At 45.6% G+C, this 23,398-nt stretch overlaps 3 protein-coding genes and 1 pseudogene across 9 annotated transcripts; all 4 read right to left on the bottom strand.

The window, feature by feature from the left end:
- Positions 1-251: 251 nt before the first annotated feature.
- On the bottom strand, positions 252-4,255 carry LOC311358734 (GTPase IMAP family member 9-like). Of its 5 annotated transcripts, XM_084478862.1 has the most exons (3): positions 4,044-4,255; positions 2,333-2,448; positions 252-2,187 (listed from the first exon to the last, which is right to left on the bottom strand). In XM_084478862.1, the coding sequence occupies exons 2-3, from the start codon at positions 2,337-2,339 to the stop codon at positions 1,055-1,057; spliced, it is 1,140 nt and encodes a 379-aa protein (XP_084334988.1). In that variant the 5' UTR covers positions 2,340-2,448; positions 4,044-4,255; the 3' UTR covers positions 252-1,054. The 5 variants fall into 5 exon arrangements, with proteins under 5 accessions (XP_084334988.1, XP_084334985.1, XP_084334984.1 ...); XM_084478859.1 differs by having other exon boundaries at positions 252-2,453; XM_084478858.1 differs by having other exon boundaries at positions 252-2,448.
- Positions 4,256-5,651: 1,396 nt separating this feature from the next.
- On the bottom strand, positions 5,652-10,886 carry LOC311383354 (uncharacterized protein). 2 transcript variants are annotated; one of them, XM_084488578.1, is made up of 2 exons: positions 10,606-10,886; positions 5,652-10,006 (listed from the first exon to the last, which is right to left on the bottom strand). In XM_084488578.1, the coding sequence occupies exons 1-2, from the start codon at positions 10,613-10,615 to the stop codon at positions 8,154-8,156; spliced, it is 1,863 nt and encodes a 620-aa protein (XP_084344704.1). In that variant the 5' UTR covers positions 10,616-10,886; the 3' UTR covers positions 5,652-8,153. The 2 variants fall into 2 exon arrangements, with proteins under 2 accessions (XP_084344704.1, XP_084344705.1); XM_084488579.1 differs by having other exon boundaries at positions 5,652-10,003.
- Positions 10,887-12,592: 1,706 nt separating this feature from the next.
- LOC311382233 (GTPase IMAP family member 4-like) lies at positions 12,593-17,238 on the bottom strand (annotated as a pseudogene). The gene is made up of 3 exons (XR_014684315.1): positions 17,208-17,238; positions 16,515-17,119; positions 12,593-12,886 (listed from the first exon to the last, which is right to left on the bottom strand). The product of XR_014684315.1 is annotated as a GTPase IMAP family member 4-like (transcript).
- A 3,082-nt stretch (positions 17,239-20,320) lies between these two features.
- On the bottom strand, positions 20,321-23,398 carry LOC311382923 (uncharacterized protein). Its single transcript, XM_084488546.1, has 2 exons — positions 23,267-23,398; positions 20,321-22,191 (listed from the first exon to the last, which is right to left on the bottom strand). Exons 1-2 carry the CDS (start codon positions 23,310-23,312, stop codon positions 20,546-20,548), a joined length of 1,692 nt encoding a protein of 563 aa, XP_084344672.1. The 5' UTR covers positions 23,313-23,398; the 3' UTR covers positions 20,321-20,545.

The following is a 23,398-nucleotide window of genomic DNA, read 5'->3' as shown; positions in this document are numbered from 1 at the left end:
CCCTAGCCTTAAGAACACTTCTAGCTGCTGAGTTAGAAGCCTGTTAGCTCAGTGGTTAGAGCGTTTGACTCTCATGCAGGTAGTGTCGTAGTTCGAGAGGTGGCAGGTTCGAGACCCGCGAGTGGTCGAATCAGCCTCTTCTACACATGGTTATAGCTGTAGAGTCTCACCTGGACCACCAAGAGGAAGGCGTGTGGGCTGTCATACAGTAGAACCTTTTTACTCAACCTTGAAATTAAAATAAAGCAAGCAACGATGAAACATGTTTATTAGATGTATCACATTTTCTTCCATATGGTTGTTTCGTAAATACACAAAATGATATGATATTGGATATAACTGATATGATATGAAATATGAAAACTGATACATGAATATATATGTTATGATGTACTCTCCCTGTGGGAGAGTACATAACGTACAGTAGGTCTACTAGCCGCACAAGTGAGACAGCTTGTGTGGCATTTGCCAAAGCACCTCCTACAGCTGCAGCTGCAGTAATTAATTCAGAGCTAACAGGCGGCCTGAATTCATCTCCATCCCCATTCCCTCCACCCCTACCCCCCCCCCTCTAATGCGGTGCCTATCAAGGCTACTCCTGTGCTGCCTGCTGCCGCTGCAACGGGGACGACCCCAATTGCAGCCGCCCCCACCGCCACGCCAGTAAGCACCGTCCCCACCACCACCTTAGCCATGTTCAGGAAGGAACTGTCCCTGTTCTCCCTCCTCACCCTGTCCTCCTTCTCCCTCCTCAACCTGTCCTTCCTCCTCACCCTGTCCTCCTCCTCCCTCCTCAACTTGTCCTCCTCCCTCCTCACCCTGTCCTCCTCCTCCCTCTTCAACATGCCCTCCCCCCTCAACCTGTCCTCCTCCCTCCTCACCCTGTCCTCCTCCTCCCCCTGTCCTCCTCCTCCCTCTTCAACATGGCCTCCCCCCTCAACCTGTCCTCCTCTCTCCTCACCCTGTCCTCCTCCTCCCTATTCAACCTGTCCTTCTCCTCCTCAACCTGTCCTCCTCCCTCCTCAACCTGTCAGAGCTAAACGGGCGGCCTGACTTAATCTTCATCCCCATTCCCTCCACCCCCTACCCCCTCTATTACGGTGTCTATCAAGGCTGCTCCCAGTGTAATGGGGGCGGCCAACACAGCCACCCCCGCCGTCAACACCTCATGCAAGCACATCCCCAGGCTCTTATTCTTCTTCTTCCTCTTCAAACTGCCCTTCAACTTCCTCAACCTATCCTCCTCCTCCCTCCTCAACCTGTCCTCCTTCTTCCTCAACCTGTCCTCCTCCCTCTTCAACATGGCCTCCCTCCTCACCCTGTCCTCCTCCTCCGTCTTCAACCTGTCCTCCTCCTCCCTCTTCAACATGGCCTCCCTCCTCACCCTGTCCTCCTCCTCCCTCTTCAACCTGTCCTCCTCCTCCCTCTTCAACATGGCCTCCCTCCTCACCCTGTCCTCCTCCTCCCTCCTTACCCTCTCCTTCTCCTCCCTGATTGCTGCCTCTACCGCCAGGTACATGGCGTTGGTGTAATACCCTCCACCGTTGTCCTGCACAACCTGCTCCACCTTCCTCAGCAGCTGGTGAACTTGCTGCACATCGCTGGGCGCCTTGTTGTTGAGAACGTGGTACCTGCCTCCACACCTGTCAATCAAAGCCTTGAGGTCAGCAGGTGCGTTGGCCAGGTACTCCTCTATCGGCCCGTCCAGGTCATCTCCCCTGGTGAACAGCACCACCGTGTGGTGGCGGACCGCCTCTTCTCCAAATTCATCAGCCATCATAGTGATGGCCTTCTTCTCCTCCTCTGTGTAGCGTCCCACCTGGAGCACCAAGAGGAAGGCATGGGGGCCGGGGGTCGTCAGCAGCACGCAGCGACTGATCTCCGTCATGATCTGCTCCCGGGTCAGGTCTGTGTCTCCAAAACCTGGCAAGTCCAACACCACCACCTTCTTCCTCCTGCTCCTCCTCCTCCTCCCCACCTCCTCCTCCACATGGTAGTCAGAGGTCCCCAGCTGGCAGACCTTGGTAACGGAGCCGGCGCTAGACTTTGACTGGAAGTGTTGTCGGCCCAGGATGGTGTTCCCTGAGGCACTCTTCCCAGATCCCGTCTTCCCAATCAGGATCAGTCTCAGCTGTTCTTCTGGATCATTCTCTCCCATGTCTGTTGGATACAGTCTCTTCATTCCTGCTGGTGGAACATTACACAAGCTGTCCATTAAAGGTGCATTATATACATTTGCAAGAATTTCTCATTACAGAACTTTGCATAATAATGTGTGCAATAATAATTTTTCTTTCCGTGAGCCAACAAGAAGGATATGTGTCTCCAAAACCTGGCATGTCCAACACCACCCCCTCCTCCTGCTCCTGCTCCTCCTCCTCCTCCTCCCTGCCTCCTCCTCCACATGGTGGTCAGAGGTCCCCCGCTGGCAGACCTTGGTAATGCAGCCTGCGCTACATCCAGACAGGAAATGTCGTCGGCCCAGGGTGGTGCTCCACCCATAGACTCATAGATATATATAGAACACTAGATGTCTCGTCCGCGCTGCTGGCCAATGGAGTCGAACGTCCGCTCTGGCGGCCATCTTGCCACAGTCAGCTCGCTCACCCATAACATTGTGTTGGTAGTGGTACATGTACTTTTTAAATAACCATAACTTGCTAAATTTTCAACCGATTTTCAAACGGTTTGGTTTGTTATAAACGTCCGAGATGTAGTTATGACACTGCATACTTATGAATAATTATGTTCTAAAAAAATAAAATAATCTAAAATAGGTACAAGATTTCCCTTTATAAATAGTAGTAGTTTTTAAGAAACCAAACCGTTTGAATATCGGTTGAAAATTGAGCAAGTTATGTTTATTTAAAAAGTACATGTACCACTACCAACACAATGTTATGGGTGAGTGAGCTGACTGTGGCAAGATGGCTGCCAGATCGGACGTTCTCGACTCCGCCGTAAGACATCTAGTGTTCTATATATATCTATGGCTCCACCTTCCCCCCTTCCTCATGCACTCATCGTCCTCATGTTTGGATTGTTTTAGGCTTAACGTTATGTAACGGAAAAGCCTAATTCATGATTTTTCATACATCCCAACCACAAGGTCTATGTACCTGACTTTTCTGTACTATAATGGTATGCAAATGGAAATACATTACACAGATAAATGGTCGTGTAGAAGTTATTGATTTTAATAAAATAAAATAAAATATTTATTGGCTAAGTGCAATAATTTAGGTTAGGCTATTTATAAGTTCATAAATACATTCACAGATTTTTATAATTAATTAACATAAAAGCAGAGGCGTAGCCACGGGCGGGCCTGGACGGGCCGAGGCCCGCCTAATTGTCAGTCTTGCCCGTCCAATCAGAGGGCTTTCCTTCGTTTACGTTCACCATTTGAAAAAGGCGCGCAAGTCAGCGCTCCGCTGAGAGCTCAAGAATCAGTCACATCGCGCCCTCCCCTCCTGAACGTTGCTGTGAGAGCCCTCCCACGATACAAATATAAGAAATAAAGAAATACAGCCATTAGATATGAGGCCTGTCTGTCGGTCGAGGAGGTCTCTCTCTCTCTCTCCCCCACCTCTCTCTCGTCGATGCGTGGGTTCATGCAGTTTTGCGCCAGTTTAAAAAATGTCCGCGTAATTTGTAAGTTGTGATAAAGTGCCTTTAATAAATTCCACCTTTATGTCATAAATATAACATGCCTTTGATTAATGTTTGCATGGTGCATCTAATCTAAGCTCTTATTTTCAATCAAATTGGCTTTGCCCGCCCGTTTTTTTCTGTGCCCACCCATGTGGACATTTTTGGCTACGCTACTGCATAAAGGTAGCCTACAGAAAAACATGTGCGATATGAGTAATGTACATTTAAGATTCATATAATGGTTTTATTCTGGTACCACCGAATGTCCGTCCTGTTGGTGGATAGGAAATAGCCCCCAACCTACGGAACCTTTTCTAAATGTCAATATGTCCACAAAACAATGTAAGATTCACTTAGTTACTGAGCTTCTGAATATAAATCCACCTTACCTGACGCCATAGTGAGTATGTATTTCTCAATATTTATTATTCCTATCGTCGTTTATCAGTTGTTCACGTCGACTTGACCCCCAAAAAATATTCAATAAGGAGTGCGCAGTTTCAGGTCAAGTTAAAATCCGTTTCTTCGCAAAGTGACAAAAAAAGGTGAGATTTTAAGTTGAGACAGTAGTTAGTGTAGCATATTGCACGACCACACATCAGGCGGGAATGGTTTAAGAAGTAATCATGGACACGAGCTACTTTCCTTAAACCACACCCCAGATGTGTTTAGTTTCGGTTTCATATGAATGTTATGGACATGCGCAGATTTGTACAAAGATGAAACATATTCATTAGAGAGCTCACATCTATCGAAAATATTTTCTTCAATATTTGTTTTATATGATGTTGGATATTACTAATATATGATATATGAAAACTGATATGTCTACATGGTGTGATGTGGGAGACTCTTCATGTGGGACTAAAACACAACAGCAGGACAGAGTTGCCCTCTGTGATCCGGACCCCCGCTCCTCCCCAGGACCCGGACCCCCGCTCCTCCCCCCAGGACCCGGACCCCCGCTCCTCCCCAGGACCCGGACCCACGCTCCTCGAGCTATAATTATTGCTTTCCATTTTTTGGTGAATTTATATTGCTTTATATTTTGCCTTGTTTGAAGGACTTTTAAGTTGAAATAATTTGCCGTTTTCAAGTGAGTTCCTAGCGCACAAAGCGGAAAATAACAGAACGTAAAAGTAACGTTAACACAGAAGAACAATAGTGATACGGTTCAGGTTCAATATAGAATTGTTTTAGCACCCGCCGAAGAGGCACAAGGTCAGTGTTCATGTAATAATACACGGTTAACATGTGTTAATGCCTTTTGCAATGATTTGGTACGGTAATAAGACATTTCTTATATGTGCTAAGTTCATATATTCTGAATGTTATGCACGGTTAATATATGACACTGGCTAGTTAGGTAATGCATTGTATTAGTGCTTTGCTTATAGCTCTTACGGTGGTTTATTGGAAGGATTTCAATAAATCAAGAAAACCATCCGTTTGATTCTTGACCATTCAACGGTGGGGATGCTAGTTTTCATAAATGAAAAAGATCTGCTCGTTTTACTGCACTAATGAGATTCATTCACCTGAGAGCTCGATTTCATCGACGCAAACATATTCCGCCCGTTTAATCCAGTTTTATTTTGGTTTATGTTTGAGACGTTGTCATACTCGTGTCCTTGAGTAATATTGATGGTATTGTTCCTAGTTTGTCCACTTTGTGGAGCCTGATCTGCTCGACATTGTGACGTTTTTCCAGGATCAGTTGAACCGATATGGCATCGCTTCATGGATATAAGACGATGCATCTGAAATGCTTCCTCTAGTGTTACATGTGGTTGAGCGAACAGTTCGATTCCATCATTTGACATGTTTACTAATACCTTCGATACCTTATACCGACCCCGTTCTTGAAATCCCTTGCATTAGAACCTTTTTACTCAACCTCGAAATTAAAATAAAGCAAGCAACGATGAAACATGTTTATTAGATGTAGGCTACATTAGAACCTGCTTACTCAACCTCGAAATTAAAATGAAGCAAGCAATGATGAAACATGTTTATTAGATGTATCACATTTTCTTCCACATGGTTGTTTTGTAAATACACAAAATGATATGATATTGGATCAGGCCCGGTTCCAGAACAGAATGCCTTGGGGTGCATCTGAGATTATAGGGGGTGCACCAGTACTATAGTAAAACCAGCTACCCAGCTTCAGTTCAGACTTCGCTTTTTACACTAGGCCTTTCTACCAGTAGATAGACAAGCACTACATGTTGGGACAAAAACATTTACTGTGCTTAAAAGATGGTATCACATCATGTCTTGTGATGTGGAGAACATTTCAGCTGCAACGTTAGCTTATTGATATCCAAGCTTTGGATATGAGAATGAATTAATAATGGTTAAATTAAATCAAATTTGAAAAGGCTCAAGAGGTTCACATACTTTCAAGCAGCACTGTAGCCTTGTGAGACCAAATAATTTAACAACATAAACATAAAACATGCTCACATGTATTTATATAAGTGAACCACTAAATGTCACAAAATAATTTTACATTATCATTCACAAGATAATGCTTGAAATATATCACTTCATGTCTAATACATCTAGATTATATGGAACCTTTTGAATTAAATTACAAAAAAATAGCTTTTCCCTGATATTCTAATATTATGAGATGCACCTTTATGTGAACCACTTAATGTCAATAAGTGCTTATTCTGCTGCCCAAAACTTTTAATGCTGACAGATAAAACCCAATTAGGAATGTTATTTTCACAAAAAGTAATCAGTAATACATAGTGCCTTTCTTAAAGTTCACAAGATTGTAAATAAATACAATCAAAACACAATTGGCAAATATGGGTTCTTATGAACAACACAGTGGCGCCGGCAAAGGCTGCTTGTCCGGGAGTGAGAGCTGCGCCGGCAAAGGCAGCGAGTCGGGCAGGATTGAGCTAGCGTTGCTAGTGCTAGTGTTCACAACGGTTATACTGTCTGATGTATTGGATTCTTTTGCGGTGTTCTTTTTTATTTTCGGATATCCATTGTAAATGCCTAATTGTTGCTGCCGAAGAAGTTTAATGTCACTGACGTGCGCGCCGCCGGACGGGGCGCAGTTCACGCGCACCTGTCATAATAATAATAACGTTCTTATCGGTTTAGTGAGCAAAATAAATGCAGCAAACAACGGTATTTAATGGAACAATTCGTTTTGTGAGCAAGTGTTTTATTTTTTTTAATCATATTTATAAAAAAATTATAATAATTCACTCCCTCCTTTTTTCAATTGAGGGTGCAAACAATTTTTTTGGGGGTGCAATGCATGCTTATGCACCCCCGTAGAACCGGGCCTGTATTGGATATAACTGATATGATATGATATATGAAAACTGATACATTAATATATATGTTATGATGTATGATACTCTCCCTGTGGGAATAAAACACTTAGAAGAAACAGCAACAACAACACAGAGTTGCTTTCTGTGATCAGGATCATAGGCTGAACACACTGTAAAGGTGACTGTTGGTCAGGATCAAATGACCAACAGGAAATATTAACGTAAGCCAATGATCAGGCACATCTCCAACTCAGTGAAGTGAAAACTAGGAACATGAAGAGAAGTAAAGCAACAGGTGAGAGACAAGGTGTCCAGCCACTCCTCCACGCCCCCAGTACCCCCCTCGAGTTGGGCCGTTTTCATTACTAGATGTGGGTCTGGGTTTCCAGGCTAGTTGTGCCCCAGCCTTCCACCCAGACTGACGGCCCCAATATACAACAACATTTGAAATAAATGGATGGCCTCGAGGTCCTGATATACTTATCATCCTTGACCGTCATGGCCGAGGTGAAGCGTCACGCTCAAGTGTTTTGCTTTGACACAGATGGGAGTGCTCCCTTATTATGCATTGAATAAGCAGAGCTAGTCCGGTTGCACCACATCGGTGTGTATAGCTTGATTGCTGAAGATTTGAAAAAAATCGTAATTTTCGTGTGATTTACTTTATTTACTTTAAAGGACAATTCCGGTACTTTGAACAGTAGTTGTAGTCTTTTCGCTCGGCTCTAGCCCTACTGTTGAGACGGAGAACTGAGCAAAAAGACTACAACCAAACGTAAACAGCCCCCCATTCCGTTTACGGCCAACAAGCAATGAGTCTTCCAACAGAAAATCAATGGGATTTACAAAATGCGATAAATGTGCAATAAAACACGACAGAAACTGTATTTCGCCACAGTACTTGATTTGGAACATCAACAAACCACTAACCACTCAGTGAGTTGGACATTTCTGAAGACGAACGTTTAGGGTTGTTTTAAGGACAGGTTTGGTATAATGCCTGTAGCCAGCCATTCTGAAGCAGGCAGGGATGATTCTAAATGACCCAAATACCAGAGACAGGACCAATAGTCAACATTTCGGTGTCAACCACTCTTTTTCATCCTAGACAACCCAGAAAGTTCAAAATACTAATAATAATAATGTTCAAAATACCAGAATTGTCCTTTAAGGTCTGCCGGTCAACGTACAGTACTAGCCGCGCAAGGAGGTGAGAACAGCTTGTGTGGCATTTGCCAAATAACCTACTACAGGTGCAGCTGCAGTAATTAAATCAGTCACTAAAGGGGCGGCCCCGACTTCAGCTCCAGCCCCCACACCCCCTGCAGCCACACCCCTTGCAGCCACACCCCCTCCAGCTCCTACCCTTGCAGCCACACCCCCTACAGCCCCCAACTGTGCAGCCAACCCCACAACCTGGACCCCTAGGCTGCCAACCTCATGCAGGGTCTGCTGAGCTCCTTCCAAAGGACTGCGAGCTTCTAGCCCAATCATTCCACCCATCCCGCCCCCCGCAAACCCGCCGACTGCGCCACCCACGACCATAGAAGCTGTGCTGCAGGCTAATGTGCTGCCCATCAAGGCTGCTCCTGCTGTCGCTGCAAGGGGGACAGCGGCCCCACACAAAGCCCCCACCGCCAGGCCAGTGAGCCCCGCCACCACCACCTTCCTCACGGTCTGCATCAGGCTGGGGGAGAGAAACTCCTCACTGCGCCGCCCCCTGCTGGAGGATGGTGGCGCCTGTGATCTTCTATTGAAACCTCTCTCTGCTGGTGCCCACTCCCTCCTCAACCTGTCCTCCTCCTCCCTCCTCAACCTGTCCTCCTCCCTCCTCAACCTGTCCACCTCCTCCCTCCTCAACCTGTTCTGCTCCTCCCTCCTCAACCAAATGACCTCCTCCCTCCTCAACCTGTCCACCTCCTCCCTCCTCAACCTGTTCTGCTCCTCCCTCCTCAACCAAATGACCTCCTCCCTCCTCAACCTGTCAACCTCCTCCCTACTTAACCTGTCAACTTCCTCCCTACTTAACGTGTCAATTTCCTGCCTACCTAATTCGTCCTCCTCCTCCCTCCTCAACCAATCGACTTCCTCCCTCCTCAATCTGTCAATCTCCTCCCTACTTAACCTGTCCTCCTCCTCCCTCCTCAACCAATCAACTTCCTCCCTCCTCAATGAGTCAACCTCCTCCCAACTTAACCTTTCCTCCTCCGCCCTCCTTAAATCGTCAACCTCCTCCCTACTTATCCTGTCAACCTCCTCCCTACTTAACCTGTCCTCCTCCTCCCTCCTCAACCTGTCCTCCTCCTCCCTCCTCAACCTGTCCTCCTCCTCCCTCCTTACCCTCTCCTCCTCCTCCCTGACTGCTGCCTCTACCTCCAGGTACATGGCGTTGGTGTAACACCCTCCACCGTTGTCCTCCACAACCTGCTCCACCTTCCCCAGCAGCTGGTGAACTTGCTGCACATTGCTGGGCGCCCGGTTGTTGAGAACGTGGTACCTGCCTCCACACCTGTCAATCAAAGCCTTGAGGCTAGCAGGTGCGCTGGCCAGGAACTCCTCTATCTGCCTGTCCAGGACATCTCCCCAGCTAAACAGCACCACTGTGTGGTCGCGGACCGCCGCTTCTCCAAATACATCAGCCATCATAGTGACGGCCATGTTCTCCTCCTCTGTGTAGCGTCCCACCTGGACCACCAAGAGGAAGGCGTGGGGGCCGGGGGCTGTCAGCGCCACGCAGCGACTGATCTCCGTGATGATCTGCTCCCGGGTCAGGTGTGTGTCTCCAAAACCTGGCAAGTCCAACACCACCACCTTCTTCCTCCTGCTCCTCCTCCCCGCCTCCTCCTCCACATGGTAGTCAGAGGTCCCCAGCTGGCAGACCTTGGTAACGGAGCCGGCGCTACACCCGGACAGGAAGTGTTGTCGGCCCAGGATGGTGTTCCCTGAGGCACTCTTCCCAGATCCCGTCTTTCCAATCAGGATCAGTCTCAGCTCTGCTTCTGGATCATTCTCTCCCATGTCTGTTGGCCACGGCCCCTCTGCTCCTGCTGGTGGAACATTACACAAGCTGGCCATTAAATACAGTACTGCACAAAGCAACAATGTTGCACCGTATTGATAAAAAATAATAACACAAAATGTTGTTTAAGAGATTACGTCACTAAAATATTATATTTTTAGTCTTTGGTTATCCAAAACAATGCTTCATAATTATGTAAATATGTATAATAATAATAATAATTATGTATTCTTCTTTTCATAGGAACTTCAGAAATGTGATGGTATGATAGGTTTAGAGCACTGTGGTGCAAACGTTTATAAATGGCACAGATAAATAGTTGGGAGGCAGCTATTGATTTTGGAAAATATATTTATAAGCACAATCATTTATGGTAGGTTAATAAGTTCACAAATACATTAACAATAACACGTTTACAAAATATATTGATGACCATAAAGGAACATATTCACAGACACAATGTGTGCGGTACAGTGTGTAATGTAGGCCTACATCTTAGATTCATGTAATGATTTATTCTGGTACCACCGAATGTCCGTCCTGTACGGAACCTTTTCTAAATCGTCATGTCAGAAAAAATGTACAATTGACTTAGTAACTGAGCTTCTCGAGATAAATCCACCTTACCTGACTCCATATTGGGTATTTCTTTCTCAGTATTTCTTTTTCCTATCGTATTTTATCTGTTGTTCGGGTCGATTCCAAAGAAATCAAGAAGCAAACGCAGTTTCTGTTCAAGTCGGTTTCTTCGCGAAGTGTTGACAGTGAAATAAAGTTGAGAAAACCGTAGCGCAGGTTGGCCTACTGCAGGAACACACTCATTAGTTAGGAATAGCTAAACAACTAATCTAAAACAACGTAGGTCATGTGTAATGACACAAGGTCGCGCTTTATTAAACCAGACATGAAACTTGATAAGTTTTAGTTTCACTTTGACTACGGAAGCGTAACGTGCTGAAGCGCACTGTGCGTTCACACCAAACGCGACGGGGCGACGCGACTCCATACAAAGTCAACGTAGAGACGCGTATCAGGCTTTCAGACTTTATCAGACTTTTGTCGCTAGACCGTTGCCGTTGTAAGTCGCTTTGGATAAAAGCGTCTGCTAAATGTAAACGCGCCACAAGATTTGACTTTTGACGCGGCATGAATGCCCTGTACCGTAATGCATTCACTTTGGCACTTTGTTCATTCCGAATGAACTACATTATCACAGAATACTGAGAAAAGTTGTATTGATGCTTTGTTTTTCTGAATTAACGAGTTCATTATCTCAAAATACTGAGAAAGGTTTTCATAAATAAAAGATCTGCTCGTTTTTTCTGAAATAATGAGATTAATTCACCTAAATAATGAACATAATTCATAACTGTTAAACAGTCATATTTCTGCCACTTTCCCACAACTGATTGTGAATAAATTGCCAGTGGGCGCCAACACTGGAATTATTATAGAGTGCTGTGATTCATGTATGCATGTAATGATTCATTTATATATTCATCAACTTATTTGATTAAGGCTACTTAATCTGTTACTTAAAGACTATAGGCTATATGTTACGTTAAAGGCTATATATAGTGTTGCGACCTGTGATGAGTCTGACTGGTAGAAAGAGTTGATTTACCTTGAACTTTGACTTTATTGCTGGCTCTGTTGTCATGACAATAACGCCACTAGATATCCGATGTAAAAATCTTTCAAGTTTATTTACCGTTCTCTCTCTTAACTAGGCTACATAAAATAAAAAAATAAATAAAAAAAATCGTTTTGGTGGATTATCCTCTGGCCTGTATAATAACAAAATGAATGCAGTGGTAAAGAGCAATATTGCATAATCAGACATGCCGTGCACCGTGTGCTTTCGCAACTTTATTTGGGAGGTGACTAGCCTTTATTTAAATAGGCTACTCATTTGTCATGTATTTATAATCATTATTATTGCTTTTTCATATTTTTTCAGACCTTAAACATATTTACATCCTGGTTTTATATATATATATATATATATATATATATATACTTACATCCTGATTCTACTGTACTGTTGTTGCATATTTTGTATTGTAAATAATGTTTGTTGCATTTTCTGATATTGTCCTTTTCTGCACAATTTCTGTAGGCATCGCCACTTTTCATTTCACTACACATCCTGCTTGTGTATGTGACAATTACAATTCTTGGACTTCCTTGTTAAATGACATGTAATTGATTCAATGTAGGCTACACAACTGCACACATGAAAAGCAAAATTAAGTTGTGCAATAATTTTATGAGAGAAAAATTAGATCTGCTGGCTCTTTGGGCAGGTTTCGCTTCTTGTCAGTAGGACTGCAATGCACTCCTGGCACCCTATGAAGCTGCGGCAGCACAGCGCCAGCAGCGGACCTTCCATCTCAGCTGTAATGACATTAACACAACAAAGATGACACATTTCTTTCAAACTGATGAAAGAGATCATACACTACACTGTGTAGTCCTCCTAAATCCTTTGTGACTCCACATATCAGTGTTTCCTCTACATTAATTTAACAGTGGTGTGCCCCCACAGCAAGGAAAGCACAACCACTGCAAGAGAAATGTGAAATTAAAATAAAATTAAAATGAAATTCAGGCTTCTTATTATCTAAAACTAAAAATGTGTAGTCCAAATGTTTTAGCAGTAATGATTTTACCGTAGTAAGATTTGAAAACATTTGTAGCACTGTGCGCTCTGAGGGGGAAACCGAAACCTGGAGCCACTGCCTGCACCTGCTGTGAGTACTGGCACGGTCGAACTGGTGCAGAGTCTTGACCCTCAACAAGACCTCAACAAGACCCAGTGGTGAGGTCAACATGGGCAAAGTAGTCATGGGATGGAGAAACTACAACACCACTGTCTCTTTCCGTAAGATATGGTCTGGGGATGGATCTGTTAAATGTAATAATGAAATGAAAATATAAAAATATTGTTAACATAAAATTACATTATAGAATTGTTCAACATTAACATTGACAAAACCCCACAATGACCTTATCAGTGGCCATCCAGTGTTTCCCCGAGATTTCTTTCAAACTGGGTGCTGTGCATCAAAACAACATTAAATGAGAGAGAGAGAGAGAGAGAGAGAGAGAGAGACAGCGAGAGAGAGGTTAAATCCAAAACTGATGCAAGTGAAGTGAAAACTAGGAACATAAAGAGAAGTAAAGCAACAGGTGAGAGACAAGGTGTCCAGCCACGCCCCCAGTACCCCCAGTCGGCCACGCCCCCCGTACCCCTAGTCGGCCACGCCCCCCCGTACCCCTAGTCGGCCACGCCCCCCAGTACCCCCGTACCCCTAGTCGGCCACGCCCCCAGTACCCCCAGTCGGCCACGCCCCCCAGTACCCCTATTTGGCCACGCCCCCAGTACCCCTAGTCGGCCACGCCCCCAGTACCCCCGTACCCCCAGTCGGCCACGCCCCCCAGTACCCCTAGTCAGCCACGCCCCCAGTACCCCTAGTCGGCCACGCCCCCAGTACCCCCGTACCCCCAGTCGGCCACGCCCCCCAGTACCCCCAGTTGGCCACGCCCCCCAGTCGGCCACGCCCCCCAGTACCCCTAGTCGGCCACGCCCCCAGTACCCCCGTACTCCTAGTCGGACACGCCCCCCAGTACCCCTAGTCGGCCACGCCCCCAGTAACCCTAGTCGGCCACGCCCCCCAGTACCCCTAGTCAGCCATGCCCCCAGTACCCCTAGTTGGCCACGCCCCCCAGTACCCCCGTACTCCTAGTCGGCCACGCCCCCCAGTACCCCTAGTCGGCCACGCCCCCAGTACCCCTAGTTGGCTGTCTGCCTCCCTTACAAGAGGGTATGAGAGCCTACTGCAGTTCTGCCCCCACTTTTCACCCAGACTGAGGGCCCCAATATACAAAAATATGAAATATATCAAGGTCCAAATGACCCTGATATACATAAAACAACAGGTAAAGGTAAAGGTGGTATAGGTGAAGCGGTCATGGTATAGAGGAAGCATTTGAAATATCTGGATTTCCGTTCTGCAAAGGTGTGAATTGACTTTGAGGTGTGCATGTTGTACTGCATGTAAAGTACAGCGCCTGGCACTGAGGACAGCTTGTGTCACATCTCGTTACGGCGTGACATGTTAGAGCAGCTTATTATTAGTAACCCTTTGGTAATCGTTGGTATTATTTATTATTAAAAATTGGCAGGCCTGTAGAACTCGTAAAATGAGTGAGGGAATCAAAAGATGGGCCAGAATAACACATAGGTGGCGCTATAACAAGGCCTCGGAGTTCAGCATTTCAACAGGCTGCCATTACCACGAGGAAGGTGCAATATGCATGAAACTTGTTATACTTGCACTATTCGTCATGATGAACAACTTTCAAATCACAACCCATACGGTCAGACCATTTGGATATAGTGCAGTGACCACAACTTGACCAAACACCCACAGACCTACTGCTGGAGATGGTAAAAGCTGCAAACTCTGCACAAGGTGACTCTGGGACTATATGGTGTAAAATCATAGCAATAAGGAGAAAGACGGCAGAGATGTACATTTGAAAGTGAAATACATGCATATGTAAACACCTCTACAACACGTTTAAACAGCTCTAACATATAGGCCCAACTGTGGATTATGGCTATTAAGAGGAGATTCCATAGGTACCCATGCCAAATTGAAGACTATATCCGAAAAAATAAATAAATAAACATTTCGCAAACACACAGTATGCTTTAGAAACATGGTTGGTGATTGTTTTGATATTTCAACTTCCGGTAAACCAGTTATTAAGGCATACTAATGCCATACCATACCGACCAAGCTCACCATACCTCCACGAATGGAAGACTTCTATTCCTCAAAAAATCCTCTAATCCGCTGTTGTCAGCCAACATGTCCATGTAGTGTAGTGATATTACATCTGATTCATGACCATGGGGTCAATGTTTCAAGTCCAACCTCAACCAACCTTTCTGTGAGACGTGGCCTGACAATAAAATAATGTTTACCATCATGTAATCAGTAGGCCTGGCCACCACCATACTCATCAAACAGTCAAACAGTAGGACCCTGTCATGGTTTCTTGCAACTAGTTACATTTAAATTCACCTGTTTTCATATTCCTGGATACTTTTATGGTTGCCAAAATACCCACTACAGCTGTGACAACCTCTACAGCACCTGCAGCCGGAGCTGGCAATGCCTCTGCAGCTCCTGTAGCCGAAGCCCCTACAAATCGGAACATCCTAGCCCCCTCCAAAACCGTGACCCCTATTCCGCCCAAGATTCCGATCAACCAGAACTTTTACTAAAAACCAGATAGAGAATCCAAGACTCCGATCAACCAGAACTTTTCTCAAAGAACCAGGTTCAAGATTCCAAGACTCCTAACTACCAGAACTTTTCAAAGAACCAGGTTCAAGTTTCCAAAACTCCTAATCTACCAGAACTTGCTCAAAGAACCAGGTTCAAGAATCCAAACCTCTCATCCCCAGACTTAAAACAACTAATTTCCTTAAGGCCGCGACTGAGGAATATTACTCCTGACCCTTAACTCCAATTAGGGTTGGTCAGAAGCAACCCTACAAATCTATCCCACAACAGAATCTGATTTCTGGGGGTGATCTAGGGACCTGCGGGCGCTGTCCTATTGGAACTTTTCCACTAATTTGTTCCTCTAGCTGACAGTTCACAGGGATTTCAGGCCTATAAAAATACTGCAACAATAACTGTACCAATTCAAAACCACAGATCCTTTGAGTTAGTAAACCACAGAGCATGTATGGTTAGTGTGCGCACGTCACTCCTCCGCAGGGCTCCTCTCCCTCTTTCTCTCTTTTTCTATATCTAATGGTTCGTTAATTTGAAGAGACACTTTACCTGCTGCTTAGCATTCGGACAGGGCAGGAACAGATCACACAATCTTTCCTATGTAATGATAAGAACGCAGCTTACCTTTTTAAGATGAGTGGCCACTCTATTGTGTGATCCGTCCGGACCCCGTCCTGCAGCTCAGCAGCTGGCGTGTCTCTGTTATTCAATCCTGTTCGTGAAGCCAAATATGTGGTGGATAATCCGCATTTAACACTATAACTTAAATAAGAGAGTTCGAGGAGACCGGAGCAAGAATGACAAAAGACTTTATTTTTACTCGCGAACAAGTAAGAGCAAAGCCGAGTTGGTTTGACAAAGAACTCGAGAGCTAGTCATGGGCCCCTCCTTATATCTCCCTTCTGTCCATCAGGAATGTTGTTATTTGCAATATTTCTGCACACACCATGTCTACCTAGTTTCCCAATCTGTTGTTTTTCCTCTGTCAATGGGTAAACACAGATAAGTTTATCAACAGACCTTATGACAGGTCATAGTTCGAGAGTGACTTGTCTTCTTAAGCTTCTCTTTACCATTGTTATATTTATATAGCATATAGGCCAGATGAAAAGTATATGTTAGCATAATAATGTAAGGTGAATTTTTCTTCCATACCTCCTCCCCCCATAACCTGTCCTCCTCCTCCCTCCTCAACCTGTCCTCCTCCTCCCTCCTTACCCTCTCCTCCTCCTCCCTGATTGCTGCCTCTACCTCCAGGTACATGGCATTGGTGTAACACCCTCCACCGTTGTCCTCCACAACCTGCTCCACCTTCCCCAGCAGCTGGTGAACTTGCTGCACATCGCTGGGCGCCCGGTTGTTGAGAACGTGGTACCTGCCTCCACACCTGTCAATCAAAGCCTTGAGGCTAGCAGGCGCTGGCCAGGAACTCCTCTATCGGCCGGTCCAGTTCATCTCCCCTGGTGAACAGCACCACTGTGTGGTCGCGGACCGCCGCTTCTCCAAATACATCAGCCATCATAGTGATGGCTCCTCCTCTGTGTAGCGTCCCACCTGGACCACCAAGAGGAAGGCGTGGGGGCCGTCAGCGCCATGCAGCGACTGATCTCCGTGATGATCTGCTCCCGGGTCATGTCTGTGTCTCCAAAACCTGGCAAGTCCAACACCACCACCTTCTTCCTCCTGCTCCTCCTCCCCACCTCCTCCTCCACATGGTAGTCAGAGGTCCCCAGCTGACAGGAAGTGTTGTCGGCCCAGGATGGTGTTCCCTGAGGCGCTCTTCCCACCACTCTTCCCACCACTCTTCCCCCACTCAGTGTAATCTGTTTAGTGCATTTAATTAATCAAACCTCACTGAATACCAAACTGATTTTCATTTTGCTCTAAAGGTCATACGTGTAGCTATGATACAGGACACATGGTTCGGCGTGTTTATATTCATAGTGGGCTCAACCGTAAACTAATATTATGATATATGATATAAAGTGACCAGACGTCCAAGATCAAAACTGGGAACATAATCCGCGAAAAAGGGGGAAAAACTGAGACATATTCAGTTTGACTAGCAATCTGATAGAAAAACCTAATGTGTCTTCAAAAACAGAACGGGGACAGGTAGTTTTTTCTGTATTGAACCAGGGACAGGCAACCAAAAACGGGGACGTCTATGATATGTGATGTAGGCTATGATAGGTATGAAAATAGGTTTGAAAATCATACACTATAAATATGATAGAGAAGCAGAAACAGATAGGGGCAATAAAGTCAGCTATTTTAATAAGTTGAAGAAACATATATAAGAAAAATATGAATACATTAGATATCTATATATAAACACATGAACGTTTTTGTATGAGCTTAAACCCCTGAAAGAGGACTGTTTTGCAGAGCTTCTTTCTCGTGCTCCCTTTCTGCAGTTCAAGAGAGGCGAGTTTGGCGATGTGGTGCAGCCTTATCTTGTGAAACACAGACACAACCAATGACAACAAGTCAGAATGATGGTTGTCGATGCAAAACTGTAGCTGTAGGGAACCAACAAACGAGAATTCGGACACTACGCTGAACATTTCTAAACGTCATTTTCGTCAGTAAATGCGCCCACATTGCATTGTGGTATATGGGAGTAACATGTAGGGAACATCGTATGTTCACTCAAATTTTGGCTATTTTATAGTCCACTATATAGTGAATGAAATTAACCACTGAGAATTCGAACAGCACTACAAAATGGCGAGCACCCTATATAGTGCACTATATCCGTGATAGGGAACGATTTCGAACACAGCTTGTGTCTCCTCCTGAAAAGTAATCCCCTGAGCCCTGTTTTCGATGGTCCGCCGACTTGAGCAGGAAGATGCTGCTGTGACATATTTCAGCTGTAATATCCTCACATAGCCCCAGGGAGCAGCACCGAGCACATACAATAGTTAAGAGGTAATATCCTCACATAGCCCCAGGGAGCAGCACCGAGCACATACAATAGTTAAGAGGTAATATCCTCACATAGCCACAGGGAGCAGCACCGAGCACATACAATAGTTAAGAGGTAATATCCTCACATAGCCACAGGGAGCAGCACAGAGCACATACAATAGTTAAGAGGTAATATCCTCACATAGCCACAGGGAGCAGCACCGAGCACATATAATAGTTAAGAGGTAATATCCTCACATAGCCACAGGGAGCAGCACCGAGCACATGCAATAAAGCTGCAACACTTGTACATAGCCAAAAGGGGCCAACGAAGTGGGCTGGTTTAAACGTCATAGAAGACGCCCACCCGTACCTGTCTATTTAAGCACCATCTTAGCCTTGAGACAGGAGGAATCGCCACAGGCCAGAGGAGGAATCGCCACAACAGAATCTCCCGGTTAGGGTTAGCCCTAACCCTAGGGCTAACCTAGGTTAGGGCTAACCTAGGTTAGACCTAGGGCTCACCTAGGTTAACCTATGTCACCTGTGGCGATTCCTCCTGGCTCAAAGCTAGGATGGTGCTTAAATAGACAGGTAAAATACATTGTTAACCTAGGTTAGCCCTAACCCTAGGGCAAACCCTAACCCTAACCCTAGCCGCATCATTAGATATTCAGCTTAGAGAATCTCTTGGGCGGCGTATCGTAGATATAAAGCCTAGAGAAGCTCCACGCGTGTTATATACAATATCTCTCCTTTTGTTTCATAGACAATAGACCAAAACCGTTAGCAAATAAAGTGAGTTAAAAGCGATCTTGTCTCTGCTGCCTTTTCTGGATTAAAAAGAACATAACACTGCACAGTCCTCTGGCAGACCGGTCCAAGACGGTGGCCGCATTTCTTGCGCCCAGCAGCCAATGCGGCGTCTACTCTTTATTATGTCTATGCACGTATGTGCCACTGTTGTCAATAAATCTCTACGTTTTGCTGCATCGATTCCTTCTGGAGCACGGGGGGAGGCGGGGGCTGTTTTTTGAATATGATAAAATGCCAATTTTTTAATTTTCTGTTTGTCTCATTTCCCATTTCCATTTTTCCTCCTGGAAAATAAAAATGAGAAATGACAATCAATTCATATTTTACAGGCACATTTTTAATAAAACAGTCTGTTTTTTTATTTATTTTAAATGAAACAAATAATTAAAATATGAAATCAAACTGTTTTCTTTCGTTTTTCGTGTTTTGATTTCCAAATGGATATGGATTGAATGGAAGATACACGGATTGAAATAGTCCCCAACCTACGGAACCTTTTCTAAATGTTCATGTCCACAAAACAATGTAAGATTCACTTAGTTACTGAGCTTCTGAAGATAAATCCACCTTACCTGACGCCAGAGTGAGTATGACTTTCTTAATATTTATCTTCCTATCATCGTTTATCAGTTGTTCACGTCGACTCTACCCCCAAAAAAATTCAATAGGTTTGCGTAGTTTCAGGTCAAGTTAAAATCTGTTTCTTGGCAAAGTGACAAAAAAAGTGAGATTTTAAGTTGAGACAGCAGTTAGCGTAGTCTAATCTGTCTAGTCTGCACGACCACACAATAGTTTATGAAGGAATGTAAACGTAGGATCTGTAATGGACACTAGGTACTTTCCTTAAACCACACCCCAGATGTGTTTAGTTTTGGTTTCAGTATGAATGTTATGGACATGTGCAGATTTGTTTTAAACCTGTGTTGAAACTTTCTTTTCACGCACGGAAAATGTTTGTGTTTGCGTGCGTGTCCGTGTGGCTAGTAACAATTAGACCTTATTTTCTAATAATCTTTATTCTTTTGTATGATTATAATTAAGCAATAGATCATGACAGGCTGTGGTATGTTCTCATTATACCACAGTTAAGGGGCGACCCCCTTAACTGTGAGCACATTTCACTGACAAAGCTTTTATAAAACGTTACGTAAGTAGGCGCAGAGTGATACTGAAATCTGTAAACTGAGCGGGCGTCATAGCTGTGTGTATATGCTCAATATACAACAGTTGGGAACCAATCAGATCGCTTGATTTTACAACTTTTTAATCAACCACAAAATGAAGAATGATGCAAGTAAAGATGAAACATATTTATTAAATAGCTCACATTTCTGTAAAGGCACATCTATCGAAAATATTTTCTTCAATATTTGTTTTATATGATGTTGGATATTACTAATATGATATGATATATGAAAACTGATATGTCTACATGGTGTGATGTGGGACTAAAACACAACAGCAGGACAGAGTTGCCCTCTGTGATCCGGACCAGCGGCTGAACCCAAGGGAAGCCTCTTTCATTTGTTCCAGTGGATTTCATACGACCTGCGCTCCGTGTAGCTCGCCTCCCTGCTCCCTTCGCCGCTACACACCTTTTCTTTGAACACCTTTACCACAAGACCACCGGCCAGCACCAGCCCCGCCGCCGCCTGGCCCACCTCCGCTACTGCAGCCAGGACCCGGACCCCCGCTCCTCCCCAGGACCCGGACCCCACGCTGGGGCCTGACGCAGCACAGCCCACCCCACCGGCCCCGGCTCTAACTACGGCCCCTGTAGTGGCAGCATGGGCTCCAGGCAGGACTGTGGCCCCTACGGCGGCCCCGGCTCCCAGGACGGCCCCCACCCCTGCAGCCACCCCCACAGCCGAGACCCCCAGGAGGCCCACGTGGCCCAGGGCCAGCTGAACTCCTTCCCCAGGACTGGCAGCTTCTAGCCCTGCCGCAGCGCCCACAGAGCCCCCCACCAGCCCTCCGACGGCGGCCCCCGCGGCCGTCTGTCCCGAGGCTGTTGCTACAACAGCGCCGACAGCCTCCACCCACCCTACCGTCGCCCCAGCCAGATGAGCTACACCCAAACCCGCTGCGTTCCCCACCGCGGCGGCACTGGCTGCTGCTGCTAGTGGGACGGCCGCCCCACACAGAGCCCCCACCACCAGGCCCGCCACCACCGCCGCCACCACCGCCTTCACTCTCCGCAGCACGCTGGGGGAAAGGGCCCCCTGGCCTCGGCCCCCACTACGGGGGGACGGGGGAGCACGGGGGCCCGGCCTGCTAGCGCCCCTCCTGCTACGTCTCCACCCGTCTCTCCACTGCTCTCCTCTTTCCCTGAGGAAGCTCAGAGCACCTCCTCTCCTCTGCTCCTCCCCGTCATCAGCCCTCCCACCCCGCTCTAGGACACGCCTCCTCCATTTAGACATCTTCATTTCCTCGTCCTCGCCCTCTGCTTGGCCACGCCCCCTCCATACCCTCTCCTCCTCCTCCCTGACTGCTGCCTCTACCTCCAGGTACATGGCGTTGGTGTAACACCCTCCACCGTTGTCCTCCACAACCTGCTCCACCTTCCCCAGCAGCTGGTGAACTTGCTGCACATTGCTGGGCACCCGGTTGTTGAGAACGTGGTACCTGCCTCCACACCTGTCAATCAAAGCCTTGAGGCCAGCAGGTGCGCTGGCCAGGTACTCCTCTATCGGCTCCTCCAGGTCATCTCCCCTGGTGAACAGCACCACCGTGTGGTCGCGGACCGCCGCTTCTCCAAATACAGCAGCCATCATAGTGACGGCCATGTTCTCCTCCTCTGTGTAGCGTCCCACCTGGAGCACCAAGAGGAAGGCGTGGGGGCCGGGGGCCGTCAGCGCCACGCAGCGACTGATCTCCGTGATTATCTGCTCCCGGGTCAGGTCTGTGTCTCCAAAACCTGGCAAGTCCAACACCACCACCTTCTTCCTCCTGCTCCTCCTCCCCGCCTCCTCCTCCACATGGTAGTCAGAGGTCCCCAGCTGGCAGACCTTGGTAACGGAGCCGGCACTACATCCGGACAGGAAGTGTCGTCGGCCCAGGATGGTGTTCCCTGAGGCACTCTTCCCAGATCCCGTCTTTCCAATCAGGATCAGTCTCAGCTCTTCTTCTGGATCATTCTCTCCCATGTCTGTTGGCCACGGCCCCTCTGATGGAACATTACACAAGCTGTCCATTAAAGGTGCATTATATACATTTGCTAGAATTTCTCATTACAGAACTTTGAATAATAATGTCTTCCTGATGTGCAATAAGAGGAGTTTTTTTTCTTTCCAGGAGCCAACAAGAAGCATATGTATTATTCTTGAACTAGCTGACATTTCTTTGCAAAGACCGCTAGACAAGAAATTCCCCATTCTACCTTTGGCTGCAACAGCTCACACTCGTTTCCATGCACACAGGTAACCGGATTGTAACCAGGTTACTGCCTTAATCGGGTTTACCAACTACTGTGACCTGATTCATTTGAATGTATCTGATACAGATTAAGGTTTAGTGGATCATTCAGGGCACAAAGTATCACTGCTTTTATAAATGCTGCACAGACGTTGGACCAATAGGTTTATGGTGACGTTTATTCATGCAGTCATTACTAAACCAGAGTTTACTCATGCAGTATTACCGTCTTATTCAAGGAATAAAGTATTGCTTAATACATTATACTATTACTGGATGAAATAAAGTACTACTGATACAATATACCAGTACTACTGAATGTAATATACTACTACTACTGATACAATATACCACTACTTCAGATATAATATACTTCTACTACTGATACAATAATACTGCAACAATATATACTACTACTGGATTGTATTAGTCGTAACGTTAGCTGAGTATTACTGTTACAATATACTACTGATACAATATACTACTAGTGATACAATGTACTAATACCACTGATACAATATACTACTACTGCATTGTATCAGTCGTAACGTTAGCTGAGTATTACTGTTACAATATACTATTACTGAAACAATGTACCATTACTAGATATCATACACTACTGATACAACATACTGGTACTACTGTATAGAACATACTATTCTCTTAACTGACCTAACATTTATAGCATTAACATGTTGAGCAGATAGAGTGTCGTCGACTCCTCAATGTTTCAAAGTGACAACAATGGCTTCCCTTAGCGTTAGCAAGCTAATAAACGCTATTTTATTTTATTTTTTACGTTTTTTACTTAAAACACATAATCTTACCTGACTGCATGTTAAGTGACAAATCTGTCTGAGGAAATAAGAACATAAAAACCGCATTTGATTTAAGTTGGTTCGCGTTTAGGTTTTAGCTGTTGAGGCGCACAGCTGTAAAGTATAAACATTGAACTTGAG

Source organism: Micromesistius poutassou (assembly GCF_964030765.1).
Source record: "Micromesistius poutassou genome assembly, chromosome: 1".
NCBI classification, from domain to species: Eukaryota; Metazoa; Chordata; class Actinopteri; order Gadiformes; family Gadidae; genus Micromesistius; species Micromesistius poutassou.
The sequence above is the reverse complement of the archived record's forward strand: the minus strand, read 5'-3'. Positions and strand labels throughout refer to the sequence as shown.

Coding starts and splice junctions, on each gene's coding strand:
- LOC311382923 (XM_084488546.1), bottom strand. CDS start 23,312: ATGTTCTTATTTCCTCAGACAGATTTGTCACTTAACATGCAGTCAG. Junction 22,192..23,266: donor GTCACTTAACATGCAGTCAG/GTAAGATTATGT, acceptor ATGTTCCATCAG/AGGGGCCGTGGCCAACAGAC.
- LOC311358734 (XM_084478859.1), bottom strand. CDS start 2,215: ATGGACAGCTTGTGTAATGTTCCACCAGCAGGAATGAAGAGACTGTAT.